We start from the raw sequence: 15961 nt of genomic DNA on the forward strand, positions 1-15961 counted from the left end.
GGGGGGGGGGGGGGGTAGCATACGTTTAGAAGCGGGGAAGATATTAATTCGGCTGTGTTTACGGGTCTTCGAGAGAGTCCGGTGACCAGAGGAAACGGCGTTTAAAAGAAAAACAGACAGGGGTTATGACCACTCCGGAGCTCTGATCATGCTAAATAACAGAGTGCAGAAGGAAGGTGCTGTGTGAATATATTGCCTCATTCATTTGCCATTGATTTGAACCCAGCTCTGGAGCTATAAAAAGAACACGGCGTGTACGTAACAGGCTTGTGGTGATAAATACCCTCCTGCATCAACACGCTTGACTGTGCCTGACTGCTGAGCGCACCATTACGCAAATTCCTGCGTGTTCTTATGGACTTACTCCCGCGTTCTGAAGGTAAAAGCGTATTTCAGAGCTTGACACCAGAGAGGCACCCATTTTTCCAAGGCTTTGCGTTCAGCATATCTGCATCTGGAGCTGTGTGCTAAATACTTAGATTTGCTTTGAAGGATTTATAGACACAACCTCCCAGTTGCTGGAAGCTCATGTTAAACTTTAGAGATCGTAAATATTTTTAGTGATATCCGGAGAATGCAGGTCCGGAGAACATCCACGTCTCAGGTAGCCTCGTATCCCCATTTAAAGAGTTAAAGAAAACATCTACGTGCAAAAGTTATTGCCTGCCCTTGTTTGAATCCGGAAGGTTTTAGCACACGCTTACTCAGCAGCAGCGATAAAGCACTCATTACAAAGCAGTGGGAGTCACTTTTAATGGCTGTTTTTTTTTGTGTGTGTGTGTGTGTGTGTGTGTGTTTGTTTGTTTGGTTTCTGTCTGCTGTCCAGGTTCCACAGGGGAGACTACCACATCGACGTCTGCATAAATGATTACCTGGACGTCTACTGCCCCCACTACGCAGACTCGGTTCCCGAGGAGAGGACCGAGCGCTACGTCCTCTACATGGTGAACTACGACGGCTACAGCACCTGCGATGACACGGCCAAAGGCTTCAAGAGGTGGGAGTGCAACAGGCCACACTCACCCAGCGGACCTCTCAAGTTCTCCGAGAAATTCCAGCTCTTCACACCGTTTTCCTTGGGTTTCGAGTTCCGCCCGGGCCGGGAGTACTACTACATATGTGAGTGAATACGTTTCTCACACTGTCACTCTGAGGTGTAAGCTTGGAGGAATTCTCAGGCCAGGTTTCATCTCATCTATTTTAGGAGCTTCTAGTTCCTCCATCACATGGATCATGTTAAAAGGGAGACTTGGACCAAGAATAAATAATAGTGTAATTTGTGTCTGCCAAGACTGTGAATTCATGAGCTTCTTGTTTACTTGCAAGGCTTAGGATAAGGGCTGTTGTCTTATCAGGTGCAGTTTTAAAAGTGGATTTGTGCCACTTTGATTTAGATAATTGGTCAAATTTTGTGTTTTCTTTAAGAATCTAAATGATTTGTTTAAGGCCTGGAAAAACCCTTGCAAAACTGGAGTCTGTTTTGCAGATATATTAGTGATTTACTTATGGCTTTATTTTATTTCCTTTTCACACGTTCCCATGTGAAATTTAAGAATTGGTATCCATATGTTCTAAGAATGAGTCAACTCACTTGTGGTAATCATGGCTGATTTGCTGGTAACAATCCATATTGCACATCATAGAAGTCCTGCAGTTAAAACAAGGACAAACCGCTTGAACAAATGTTGATTCATTACAGGGTATTTCCATGGCTGAAAACAAGTGACCACAATACTGTAACCAAAAGGCCAATTTAGTTCATTTGTGTCAGGTGAGTAAGCTCCCAGTAAATGGAAGCTAGTGAGACAGACAAACTTGATGTGAATCAGTACTCAACAATAAGACAATAAAATTTGTGCTGCTGGCTGAAGGACACCTGCCCTCAAGGTGAGGCAGAAAACCCCCTAAAGCTCATTAGTTTCCCCTCATAAGATATATCTATTCTGCTTGAAGACCCCGCTAGTGCTCTTGCGCCCTGAGGCTTCATTGCACCTTGAATGATTATTTTATGCTTCACTAGTTGGAGCTGCTGAGGACATGAAAACCATCAAGCACATCATTCCTCTTCTAACCCCCCCCCCCCCCACTGCAGACTAAACATGTGTGAAAGACGTTTTCCCTCTCTGATTGATTAAACTGTCTCTTTCGATGGCTGCTTCTTTTGTCTGAGGTGAAGCAAGGCTGGGCCAGATAGGTTCTTCTCGGTTGACTTGCTTTGTAGCCTTTGTTTTTTGTTTTTTTTTTGCGTTTAGCATCTATTTTCTCAAGGCAGCATATTCCATAATTGTGCTTGTCATCTTCTACATAAATAAAGATTTCAATAACTTTGGGTATGAGAATAAGCTAGTCATACATCTTCATGCGGTCCATGAAGGTGCGTAGCGGCAAGCTGCATGTAGATCTCTTATGCCGAGATCGCACTACACGATTTTAGCCCACTCGGGGGTTTTGGAGGTAGCCGAGTAAAAGCTGCAGATCGCGCTTGGCTGGAAAGTCAGATCCTGATCGCTATGTGTGAATTGTTCAAATACATGATCCAAGAGGCTCGCCAATCGCTCACAGAGACCCAAAAAATATCTAGAACGCTAAACAATCCTACAATGGCTACAAGTGAGTGTGTGTGTGTGTGTGTGTGTGTGTGTGTGTGTGTGTGTGTGTGTGTGTGTGTGTGTGTGTGTGTGTGTGTGAAATATCCAAATATCCACAAGAGATAGATAGATAGATAGATAGATAGATAGATAGATAGATAGATAGATAGATAGATAGATAGATAGATAGATAGATAGATAGATAGATAGAGATTGATTCTACGCTAAAAATGTTTTAGATAAGATAGATAGATGGATTCTATGATAAAAAAAACTAATGATATTACTTTACAGAGAGAACAACAATCCATCTTGCGCATGGTACTGCATCATTGTCTGCGTCATTTCTCGTGTGTGTTATGACAAATCATAGTTTGGGGGCCGGACAGCCTCATCGGATGGTGAAATATCTTGTATTGTGTTGTCCCCGGTTGCCAATAAGTCATGTAGTGTGCAAACCACACTGACTTCAAGATTCCCAATTACAAGGCAGAGCTGTGCAGTGTGAACAGTACAGCCGCCTGACGACTCTGAAAGTCATGTAGTGTACACGTGGCATTACCTACACTTATCAGGTAGAAGTTGTCTGGAAAATCTCCTGTTATGAAATTAAAATCATTGTCAGCAACCCATCTGTCAAGTGTCGGGCTTGAACATCAAAAAACTGTCATATTCAATCCCAATTCCATGTCTTATTAGCCTGACGTTCACTGTACTGTCAATGTCGTTGGCTTCATTGTCTCACCATTTCGTAATCGTATTTTTCAAACAATTCATTATGCTACTGTTCATTGTGGGTTTGATTAGGTCTCTCAGCTGTTTGGCTCTAACCACTAATCAGACACCCAACAAAGCCAAAGCATCTTTCTTCCTTACTGTCTGTTCCTGTGGTACCAGATAGATTTGAATTATTTTTGTTTTTGAGACACATCTTAAAATCGACCATGCAAAATATTGTGATAAAGGTTTAGTGACCAGACAGTGATGTCTGAAAACCCCAGACAATAGGAAATTTCTAGTGTTTGGAGACTAGAGGCCAAAACTTGTGGTCATGGTCTCACTTCAGTTTAAGACTCCAGGTGGACCGTGAACACCACTCATCAGGGTGGTTTTTTAACCTTTCTCACTGACATTCAGAAAAATTACCACAAATATGTTGGCAGTTTCTGTGATGTTTTTAAATGTGCAAATAATTGGGGCATACAGGATGCATGCGGTTGGCTAAACAGGGAGCTAATACTCCGGACGTCAAATCCTCCCATTCCCACGTCTGTTGTAAGTTCTGAGCTAACCAGGTCAGCATTTCTGTAACACATGGAGATTTACAAATTGTCAGACATATAAATCGTCTCTTTGACACTCTTTAAAAAATATTAGGCTACTCTCATGGGATAATCAGATGACAAACAGCCACCAAATATTAGGAATGAATTAGAACTTGGTCCAACAATGGAGATTAAAATGTCAAATTGAGGTTTGCCAGATGAAAAAAGAAACGATTCATATTTTTTCCCCTGTTCTCCCAGAGTTCAGTGGGGGTGAGTCTGATTTGTTGTCTTTTTGATAGCATTAGGGTAGAGGAGACAGAGTTCTGTTGTCTTCCACTTGAGCAACACAAGCAGGTTGATCAAGGAAGCAGAGCGAGGGCAGGAATCAAATTGAGTCTATAATTCTTCGGTTTTTTTTTGGGGGGGGGGGGGGGTTGGGTTTTTTTGGGTTGGTCATGACTGTGGGGCTGGAAAAGGTAAATTGTCCATCAGGATGCTGAGCTGGAGGAGACAGGGTGATTTCTTATCGGGGACAAACAGTGTTCTTTTTTCTTTCTGTTTTTTTTTATCCTTTTTCTGTGTAGGTTTGAAAAGAGAGGCTACAGATGCTAACTTTACTGCCCTCAGGAAAATGCAGGAAGCTATTTAATGTTGTGCACATCTGCAAGCAATTCAGCAGAATGCAGTATTAGCTGCGTGTGAGTAATGGCTTTGTGTGTGTGTGTGTGTGTGTGTGTGTGTGTGTGTGTGTGTGTGTGTGTGTGTGTGTGATTGTATGTCTGCGTGTGTGTCTGGGTGTGAGGCTTTGGGGTCAAAGGCCACGGCACACTGACGGCTAGTGTGACATTTCCCCCACCTCGGAATGCTTAAGGCAGCATCTTTTTCTAATATAGCAAATCCGAAGACGCATTTTAATCTCAAAAGGTCTGTAAATCCAATATCAGAGAGCTCCTATGAGAAAGAGAGAGAAGGATACTGATAGGAAAATAGTGAATCACACTTAGTATGATGTGAGTAGAATCGAAAATTTATATGTTGTCCCGTGTTCGTAAAAAGGTCTTCATATTTGGCTGAATGGCCACACTTTATGGCCAGAGAAAAGCATCTTAATCACAACTTCCTGCCACAATATGTCTTAAACCCAGGCTTTGATTGATGATATTTAGGAAGCAACGCAGTTGGCATGGCAACATGGAGAATTGCACGGGTGACTGGAGATCCGAGGTGTGCATCAGTTAAATGTGACAGGGGACTCTTACTTAGTTCATTTCTGTACAGGGGCAGACAAGCGTAAGCCCATCGTTCGTGTCCTGTACGCTCTCCCCGGAAACGGAAAGTTGAACCTTGAGCTTCATCATCATTTTTTCCACCCCTTACTGCCCATCTCCTAGACTGTGCCCATTTCCTGTGATTCCCCCGCCCAGTGGGTGTCGCGGTAACGCTCAGTGGCATCCTGCCCAGGCGGGACTGCCTGCCAGACTGTGCGTCACACTCTCCGAGAAGCTCCGCGGGGAAAAAAAGAAGCCGTGTCCGAATAGCTGCACTGCCTTTCTAGTGCAGGCTGCTCTAGAGAAGAGCGGCAAATCAGAGATGCAAAAATCGAATCCATACACTCTTAACTCGCTTAAAATGAAATAACTGTAATTTGTCATCTCTGGAGAACTCTTGCTAGGTATTACAAATTAAAGCAGTGAGGTTTGATCACAGAAGCAAATGAGACTCACTACATCAGGAAACATGAACAAACTAATGCCCAAGAACAGAAAGCAGTCGAAAATGTGGAGACTGATAGGTGGTTCATGCTGAGATTTAATCAATGCTGTGTGCACATGTTAATCATTGGAGCTCTGCTCAACACAGAGCTGCTATATTTGAATGGGAATTTCATGTCTAGTTAAGTGTATTGCATGGTAGTTTTATATATTTATACATTTTTAGATATTCAACATATTACAGATTTTTGAATATTTGCCTCTAGATGTGATTACAAAGGAACAAAGAACCCTAGTTTGTCTTATTTCTTTTGCTGTCTGTACACATCATTTGCTGTCCAAAGACATGCTTTGTCTCTATTTTTTACTATTCACTTTTCCACTGTCCTTTACATTTCGATTGCTGATAGAAAGTAATAAATTGTTAGAATAACATCTGCTTTGCTCTGATCTCCAAGCACTCTTTGCACATCCTGTTACTGTCCACTGAGCACTATGATCTTTGGAATCTAGCTCAAGGACTGCAAAAGAATTATGAAACCACATCAGATCTAAAGCAGCAGCAAGACGCACAACGCAGTGGAGGCGTGACCAACCACTGCAGAGGCGTGATCTACAAGAGTGGAGGTGTGACCAACCACTGTAGAGGCTTGGTCAACAAAAGTGGAGGCGGGGCCAACCACTGAAGAGGCGTGGTCAACAACAGTGGTGGCATGGCCAACCACTGTAGAGGCGTGGTCAACAACAGTGGAGGAGTGGCCAATACATTGCTGTCGACATGTCAGCCTGCAAATTGGAAGGGTGTTTCAGTCTAACTGTCCTCCCTTCTGAATGACCACAGATCAAAGCTACTGAAGAGGCATATTAGGAGCAGCTGCAGACACTGCTCTTTCTCTCTCACACACACACAAACACACACACACACGTTCGCACACACATACGTGCGCGTACACACACACGCACATCTATACACATACACACTCGATTTCCTGATGGCCATTGTGCAGAGGCCAGCTGAATATCAATGTAGTGTAAAAAGCCCTGAAACTTCACGCTGAGAGGAATCAAAGTTGTGCAAACAGCCTACAAGGACACCCATACAGTAAGCAGCATGGAACCTTATAAACTCTGCTCAGAGTTCAATGCACATTGTCAGTTCTGACAGTACAGAATTACAGTAAAGTAAGCTTGAGTGGAGGTAGTTAGTGAAATGTTTTGTAAGTTGATCATTTACGTGCTTACAAAATTAGAAATTAGAGCTATGGTATTAGAGCTATGGCATGATGCATCTACACACTTAGTTACACTTTGCTTTTTATCATTGTAATACTTACATGTGTATGATGTGTTGTGAACTTTCAGAATGCCCAATGTTATATAGTAAATATCTGAATCATTATGGAATTGTAAATAAGTCAAATTCTATATTTATATTCAAAACAACACTCCTAGCTTTCTGCCCGCACACCAGACTGTTGTTTTCTTTGATTATGGCTGCCAGGCTCTAACAGAAACAGACATAGAATTAATATCCTAGAATAGGTGTTTTCTTCAGATACTGCATTAAGTGACTTGACTGAGCCTGAAATCAAGGCTCAGATATGCGAGTATATTTATGCGACGCTGTCACCATCATATGCTAAAGGTTCGCTGTGAGAAATGCCAATGATTCTTCATCTACATTTGCTACATTCGGCGTGTCCTTGGAAATGTTAAATGTAGATGTTTTTGTAGTCGTTTCTGCGTCGAGACGCGTTTATATCTGCACCTCCTCAAGGTATCATATTGAATGAGCAGCATGTGTTAAGTGGGTTGAGTTTGGCTGCTGTAGATGTGACATCTGGTGAGTGGAGAGGAGTGACTAAGACCAGGGCCAGAGTTCATCTCTCTCTCTCTCTCTCTCTCTCTCTCTCTCTCTCTCTCTCCCTCTTTGTGTGTGTGTGTGTCTGTCTAACTCCGTCTGTCTTTTTCTCTGTGTAACAGCCACGCGCATTCATGGACTAAGCCCAACTCTTTGGCCTGCATCCTGCAGTCAAGCATATGCAAAAAACACTGACATGCATATGCATTTGCATACACTTTTTAACCTATAACTCTCTCTCTCTCCCTCTCTCATTTACATTACACCCCCATGGTCAGCCAAGAAAACAGAACATAATGAGTCAGAGATGGTGGTGGAGCTGGAGTGGAAGGGCTTTTGTGGACAGAGAGCTACGAGGAGAGAAAACGATCGCCATCTCTCCAGATGCTATTAGACTGGGCTCTTTATGGTCGAGGACAAATCGAGAGTGTTCCGCCCCTGGCTACCTCGCTGCATTTTTAATGTGTCCACATTTGCGTGTTGTTTTTGTAAAGCGAAATAAACGCTGATTAGTATGCCTTTTCCGCAGGGTGAGCAGATAAGCCAACGTGCGCAGAGACAGCACGCCAATGCCAAATCTCCAGTGGGGCAAAATTGTTTGATTGTTATTATGGCATGTTTGGACCGAGAAGGGGCCAAGCTCTGGAAATGTGCTTTTGTACCTTCTATTCATCAGGAGAATCTCTTTTGATACACGCAGCACACACTGGATGATAACAAGAGTGTTTTCGACATTGGTGGGCTGGGCTCTTATACATTTGCAAAAACCCACTGGGTGCCATGTTTGAAAATGAAGACAACTATTAAGCTTAGACGTAAATGCATTCAGTTATTGCATTTTGATTGAAATTATATTTAACTCTGGTTTACTGAACTCGGCAGTGGTACCAGGAAAAAAGAGCTGGTTCTTTATCACATAGCGCACATGGTGTGTTTGGTCTAGGCCTTATCACATTTGGACTATATTTCCCTGTTGCACAGACACAGCTGAGTTCCTTATGTTGGCTTCGGGTTCCTTAAGGACATCCTGCTAATGTAAGTTCCATTAATGCTTTGAACCAGTACGGTCTGCTGATTGCCCACGTTTGTACAGTACTTGTGTATTTGGTGTTGTTGTTTGTGGGTTGTGGTGAGAAAAAAAACCCCCACTTCATCACCTCTGGGCCTGGTGGTATATCCCTATTTAACTGAAGTTAAGTTGAAGGAGTGACTAGGAAGCGATTTGCATTAGGAGAGCAAGAAAGGAATTAGACACTACCGAGGACTGACAAGCTCAGACAATGCAAAATTCCTCACATTTGAGATAATGTAAATCATCATATTCCAAAGAGATTATTTGTACTCTTTGTTAATATCCTCATACATACCTGTATTTATCAAAAGCATGACCATAGATTTAACATATTTTACATATTTTCGCTGGCTTGTAAGTTAGATAATCAGATAATCATTTAAATTTAAATTTGAACGTTTTCTTCTGTCCCGGTTACCGTCCGGATTCCCTATAAACTCAGCATTCAGACTGCATGATTGGATCTTTCAGTCAGGCGATAGGGTCCCTATGCTGGTGAAATGTCATTAGTGGCAAGGAATCGCAGATGACACCTTGACTACACGCCCTCCTGGTTCCACAGAAAAGGGGCAATTTCCTGAATGAAACTGCAGAGTAAGTGCGCGTGGGTGAGCGGCTGCTTGTAGTGTGCTGTGGGCCAGAGGATGGTTCGCCCACCTTCTCGTTTTCACGCGCTGTTGCAGGCAGTGGCAGTAGTTTTAAATGAAGTTTGTGTCTCCATGCTGGCTGAGTGTATTTGTGTTGTTGTTAAGAGGTTTTTATTTTTTATTTTTGTAATGTTTTATTCTCTTTGAAACCTAATCTGCCCTTTTTAGATAATCAGTATTTTGAACTGAATTGAATTGATTTGTCTTTTGTTTCTGTGTTGCAGCATCCATGGTTACAGAGTCTGGGAGAAAAGGTTGTCTTAAGCTGAAGGTTTTTGTGAGACCAGCAAGTGAGTGTTATGAATTACTTAAATGACATGATATTGTTCCTTTGTTTTCCTGAATGCATTTATGTCATATGCTCCCTTTTGATACTTCAGATCTTATTGGTCTTTAGTTTTATATTTAAAGGCCTCATTAATATTTTTTATTATTCACATATTATGACATTTCGTATATAATAACAGTCTTGCATCTCTAAATTTAGTTATGAGCTTTTTTTTGGACTGCTGGCCCAGGACCGCTAACATGTTTGGCTTATAATATCTTTGTCATTTCTTCTCTTTTATAGACAGCTGTGTGAAAATCATAGGCGTTCACGATCGGGTTTTTGACGTTAATGACAAAGTAGACAATTCACTAGAACCACGAGGTCAGTATGGCGTAGCTTCTCTTCTGGTTTGACTGCCGTATGTACCTTTGCACGAGTGTCTCTGCTAACGCGGTTTGTTTTACGTTTTGAATCTGACAGCCCTGTCCTTCTTTGAAGTGCGCGCTCAACTTTCAGCATTTTCACTGCATTGCTCATGCTGATGTGTTACGATAGTTGCGTGCTTGTGTTACCCTTCCTGAGACTAGAGTCTAAATGCCTAATTTCCAGGACTCCCATGGAATTTAATTACCATTTTGATTATTCTGGTTGTATGTAACTGATGCATAATGTTAATAGCACACCTTAACAATGATCTTTTAGCATTTTACTAATACTGAAAAAAATAATAGCATGTTAAGTTACTAGCCTACTGATGTGCTGTTCTCCTGGATCCAGAGTGGTGAAACCAATTCAGTGGAACTAAATATTATGCAATTGAAAGTTGAAATTAATTTACATATTTCTGCTGGAAAAAAAAAAGGTCATATGTCAGTTGAAATCAAACCCAGTGTCTTGTAGCACCTCCCAGCAATATGCATATGAATATACACCATTGACATTTAAAAACAGGATATTTCTTTCTACGCAACTACTATTTCCTCAATTTGCAGTCATTGCGACTGGATTAATGGGTGTCATAGCACTGAGTGTGTGTAACTAATGAGAGCCAGGACCAAATCTCGATGTCCTGAAGTATTGCTCTTAGTACCCCATATAGATTGATGACAATTGTATAACTCACCTAGGGTTTTTAGAACGCACTTGTATCCAAGTGTTGCACATGTCGCTCTTATTCCTGGCAGTCTGTCTGTCAGCATAGAGGCATTGATTTATTAGTCCAGATACCCATAGAGAACCTGGTGGGGTTTGTTGCATGCGTGCCTGCCTGCCTGCCTGACACTCTCCCTAGTGAGCGAGCCAGTGAGATCCTCCGTCCCCCCCAAGCATATTTCTCTGTCTCTTTGTGTTTCACACCTGTCGATTTCTCATGCTAGTGTTCCCTAATGGTGCATGGCTCTTCTAAGACATTCTGCTTTTCAGGACCATATCACAGGCTCTGACGATGATAGCAGTCTGTTGTACCCGTCCCCTCTGAGCGTATAAACATGGGGCAGAACTTATAATGAGCAAGTCAAACAAAGGACTTCTGCAGTTGCATGTTTAAAAAGTGTTTTGGGGGCTTTTTTGGGAGCTTTTAGTGAATGAAATGTGGGTTTTAAAAATGGCTTAAACTATATGTATTTTTCTAAAAGAGTCTTTTGAAGGTTAACCCCCTCCCTCCCTAACTTTTCCAGATGACAGCAGTCATGAGTCGGCTGAACCGTCCCGAAGCGATGCATCAAACTCGGGCCATCTGCCCCTGATGCCAGGCCCCCTAGTGGTTCTTTGGCTGACCTGCATCTCTGCACTTCTCACCTTATAGCCCTCTCATCTCCTCCCTCCCAGACAAGTCCCCTGGCCCCTGTTGCCCAGCTCTTAAGAGGCCTGAAACCCTCGCGCAGGCGAGTTCCTCGGGTACAAGAGGCTGCTGAGACTCTCCAGGATCACTACTTTTGGACTTTTTGTTTGTTTGTTTGTTTGTTTGTATTGTTTTTCCAAATATTTAAGTGGTCTTTCTGCAATTAAGGCAAATAAGTCTTCAGTAGTAAGGAGAAAACCAGATCCTGTGTTTAGCGAATCAGCCCGATCGTGTTGTGATATCCGGTCACTGGGGTCCGAAAGCAAGGGGCGGAGAGGGTGCAGATTTAGAAAAACTGTGGGTTTAAGTTCATGTTATTCAAAAGAATAGATGTAAATGTCTACATTAAGGGTGGGCCCTGAAACAAAACATTCAGCTCTATTCTTAGAGGCAAAACAAAATGACTGTTTTCTTGTTCTGTCCTTCCCATAATAATTAGCGAAGTTGGCCAGATGTCCAGGCTCTGGATCTGGCAAAACTGGCTGACAGAAAGTCTGAAGACTACACTCACCCCCCCCCCCCCACCCCCCCACCCCTGAAAAAAAGCAAACAACAACAACAACAACAAGAAAATCACCAATTGGTCATGTGGGCCTGTTGATTAAGGTGGCTGTTTGTGTCTATGGGCTTTAATACATTGATTGGTTGCAAATGAAGAGGGAGGTAAGTCATATTTATTCTCTGCAAATGACGGACGTTGTCTTAGTAGACCGCACCAGTAATCAAGGCTTTTGTATTTTGTGGGATAATCATTCTGGGGCATAAATACCTATATTTTCCTATGACCTTTTATCTAATTGATACAAATTATCAACATGATCAAATCATAGAAATTCTTTGCCATCATGACTGTGTGTGTGCCGCTCTGTATAGTGCTACCAGGGGCTGGATGTCACCATTTCCTATTTATTTTCTGGAATAAAAAACAGTCTGCTGCAGCTTTCCAAACAAGACCAATATCTAGGAGAAATAAATCAGTTTTTCTTTTAGTTACAGTGCACTGAAATAATTAAAGTAACTCAAGCTCATATTATTATACGACATTAACCAACAATGACACTCAACTAAGCATAGATTTCCTCTGAGCCCACTCTTCACCTTTGCATGGTATTGTTAGCTTTGAATTTTGCTTTCAGGCTTGTTTGAGACCAGTGTGTGCCCAGTTACACCTCCGGCTGTTTCCAGTTTTAGTGACTTTTTAAGGAGATTTTGATATGCCATGCATGCAGAGCCCATGCTGTGTCCGGGGAGATATTTGTGGTATTAAAAATAGACGGTTGAAGACATGGGCATTTCTGAGGGAGGATCAGATTTCACTGGTTCTTTTTTTTTTTGACCTTGCAGTCAGCCGTGTGTGGGACAGAACTGAAGGTAGAGAGCTGAGTGGTGGAGGGGATGTAGGCCGTTTGCACTCACAACAATAAACAATGGTGGGGACTTTTAAAACAGAAATGGTCCAAAATTGTATAATTGTTTCTGCCTTCCTAATTCTCGTTAGGCCTGTTATTTTCCCTCCGCTGTCCTTTCTGTGATGATTGGAGTGGAGGTGCATTCTTCTGTTTGTTTTTGTTTGAATGGTAACAAAGCTATTTTGGCAGAATAGCAGCTTGGGTTAGTCATTCAGATGAGGGAAAATGCCACCATATGTGCTTAGTTTCATGGTTTACCTAAAAAACTATGGAAACTTTTGGAACTCAGTTTCAATAATATTTGTATTCCTATCATTTATACTCTGATTATAACTCTTACCATTGTTACCATACTTTTTACACGCTTTGAACTGGGAACTAAGGCTCAATTTGTTAAATGGATACTGTGTATCCTGAAGTAGTCAACAACAATATAACATGTAGTGTTAGATTAGTGCTTGTTTTTGTACCTTTCTGGAGGTCAAAAAGGAGACATCATTAAACATAAATAAAAACAGCAACAAAACAGAACAACAACAACAACAACAACTATTATTATTATTATTGGTAGTATTATTATTATTATTATTGATATCATGTGAGTTATTATTAAAAACCTGTTGTATATAGTGTTTGATATCGAGGTATTAATTTGATTATGTCTTTTCTAAAAAAAAAAAGAGAGAAAGAAAGAAAACAAAAAAAACAAATATGAAAAACAACAACAACAACAACAACAAAAAGAGAATCTGGAGCATACACATGATCTTAACCATGATCTTCAAAGATCACTGCAGCCAGCCACCTTTGAACTGGGGTCTGCAACCATATGCAACTAGTTGAACTTCATCTTCAACAGGACTGTCTTACAAATCTCCTCCCACCATCACCTGGCCATCCGCAGTGTTGAGGATCCAATGAGAGGACAGAGGTGGATTTATTGATTCAGCACATTTCATTGGCTTCAGTGTTTCTGAGGGTCTCATTGTCTGGAACCATTTTTTGTAGCATGTTGGCAAAAGAGGGGTTGCTCTGTGAACTGTTGGCTTTTTCAAAAAGGAACTTGGAAGTTTTGTTATGTGGCATGCGCATGGACTTGACAGTGAAAAACATGATAGATAAAGTGTTGTTTTCTCTTATTTTGTACCCACTATATTTCTTTTTTTTTAGACATCCGTGAATGTCAAAGCCTTATTGTGCACCACCATAACCATGTATGGTAATTTCACTGAATTGGGAACTTTGGAGAGATGAGCTGAGGAGTTTTGCCTGCGGTGCCCAACAACACATCTAGCAGCAACGTGGAAGCTCATGTTTTCCCTCGGTGAGGATCAGAATCAGTCCGCTACAAAAACATATAATCAAACCACACAAGTCATGTTCTTACAGTATAACTACAAGTCTGTCATGTGAGAGACGTAAGTGTTTTAGGGGGGTTTGCTCTGTCAGCTGGTGAGCTGCAGCCACTTATTTCAGTTGTAATACGGTGGCCTTCCCTTGCCGTGGTCCTTAAGTCCTTCGATATGCCAAGATCAGTTTCTGTACCATTCACTCACTAGGACTTCTACTGCTTTTTAAAATTATTACGATCGTTGCTGTAAAACCCTAACATGGTCCCCATCCCTAGTGGTAACGGGATAACTCATTTGTACGTCCGTTGAACCAGCCCTCTGTACTCCTGTACTTGGTGTCAATTGTTTGGGGGTTTTTTTGTTTTAGTTTTGTTCATTTTTTTGTTGTTTAGGGTTTTTTTTGTTTTTGTTTTTTTGTTTTGCAGTTTATCATTTTACTTTGCATCTCTGGGTGCTGTCTTTGATCTGCTTTCCCACTGTATAAACAGGAACAGGAAAAGTTTGAAAAAAAAAAACCCTTAAAAATCAAAGGTCTGTATTTGTATATACACGTGTTTGAGCAACTATGAATAATAATGATTAAAGAAAAAAGTAAACACTGATTTGTTGTTCTGTTGTGTGCTTTTTTGCTTCTTTTATAGTCAATCAATGACATCTGTTGTTTAGCTTACTTAGTAAAGAACCATTAAGTTAATAACTGTGTTATTATATGGTAATTATTATAAGGTAAAGGTTGACTTAAATTTTATTGGTGCATTTGAACATTATTTTGAACATTATTTAATTTGAAAATGATTTGAACATGACTTAAAAGCATGTCATGGTAAAAAGCGTTAATTAGCATAACTCTCTGTTATGTTGATGTGCTTAAAAAGATAATGTTGGTTTTCCATCTCACTGAAGACTAAACTGTTAACTCTTAAATTTGTGCATATTCCACAAACCATAGGTACATTCCTTATGTCACTACTGACAGAGCACACATATGTACAGACTGCCATAATAATATAAAACCATCAAAAGCTATTATTAACGACAGCAAAAGAATATTTAAAATGTGCTTTATTATATTTTGATATTTTGTACAAATTATAGAAGGCTTTTAGAATTTTGGAATTATTTTATTGGTAAATTGTTTGTTTTTTTTGTTGTTGCTAAAGGCCCAAGAAACTCAAAATTAAGGGCTAACAGGTTCGTATAATGCTTTTGTTCAACCACTTCAACTATGCCTTTTTGCTCTTAATCATTTCATATACAAATTACATGAATAGATATTTTAAGTATTTGAACATACAGAGTTTGTATAACCACAAGCATGAACTAGACAGTCAGCTAAAAAATGCACTGGAAATGGACCTGTTGAAAACAAATTTAGCTTGCATTCCTTTGGGCCGACACTTTCTGGTGCCAGCTTTGAGTCAACAGATTATACATTCTTTAGGCTCTCAGAACAGTGAATACCCACACGCAGCTGTGCCTGCTCCTCAAAGTGCTCCCAAAACTTCTAAAAAAGTTTTTTTAAAAACCTGCTTATTTTTCAGATCATGTTTTATTGCATATACCAGCACCCACACTGCAGTCTTTAACAATACATTTGACTGCGACATTTTGCCTAAGATTTCGAGCTCTCTCGGACATAGCTGTATAAGGGGAGGGCTGCAATTTCCCAGTTATAGCAGAGTGCTGCCAGGAGCTGGTTTAATATCTGGAGCGAGAGTACTGGGTGGGATAGGCAACCATTCACATTGCTGCATGAACGTCACGGCTATGTGGGCAACATACACTGCAGGTTATAAATTTGATTGTAATGATTTTGTCATTCCATTTAAACAATAACTTTCATGGAGGTTTTTTTTTTCAATTTGATCCTTGATTTATGTATTTAATACAAAAAAGGTTTAGCTCAGCTCTGTAATGATGCTGGGAATGAAATATTGACAC

General features: G+C 40.9%; 1 protein-coding gene across 1 annotated transcript in view; it reads left to right on the plus strand.

The window, feature by feature from the left end:
• The window catches only part of efna5b (ephrin-A5b), a 77323-nt gene extending 63782 nt beyond the window's left edge, over positions 1–13541 (plus strand). Inside the window, exons 2-5 of the mRNA XM_026999815.3 lie at positions 827–1119; positions 9373–9438; positions 9720–9800; positions 11096–13541. Coding sequence (XP_026855616.1) covers positions 827–1119; positions 9373–9438; positions 9720–9800; positions 11096–11223 — 568 coding nt within the window. The 3' untranslated portion in view covers positions 11224–13541. The remainder of the gene's footprint in view (positions 1–826; positions 1120–9372; positions 9439–9719; positions 9801–11095) is intronic.
• Positions 13542–15961: the final 2420 nt, after the last annotated feature.

This window comes from Electrophorus electricus, chromosome 25 (genome assembly GCF_041902795.1).
Source record: "Electrophorus electricus isolate QZ-2024a chromosome 25, ASM4190279v1, whole genome shotgun sequence".
In the NCBI taxonomy this organism is placed as follows: domain Eukaryota; kingdom Metazoa; phylum Chordata; class Actinopteri; order Gymnotiformes; family Gymnotidae; genus Electrophorus; species Electrophorus electricus.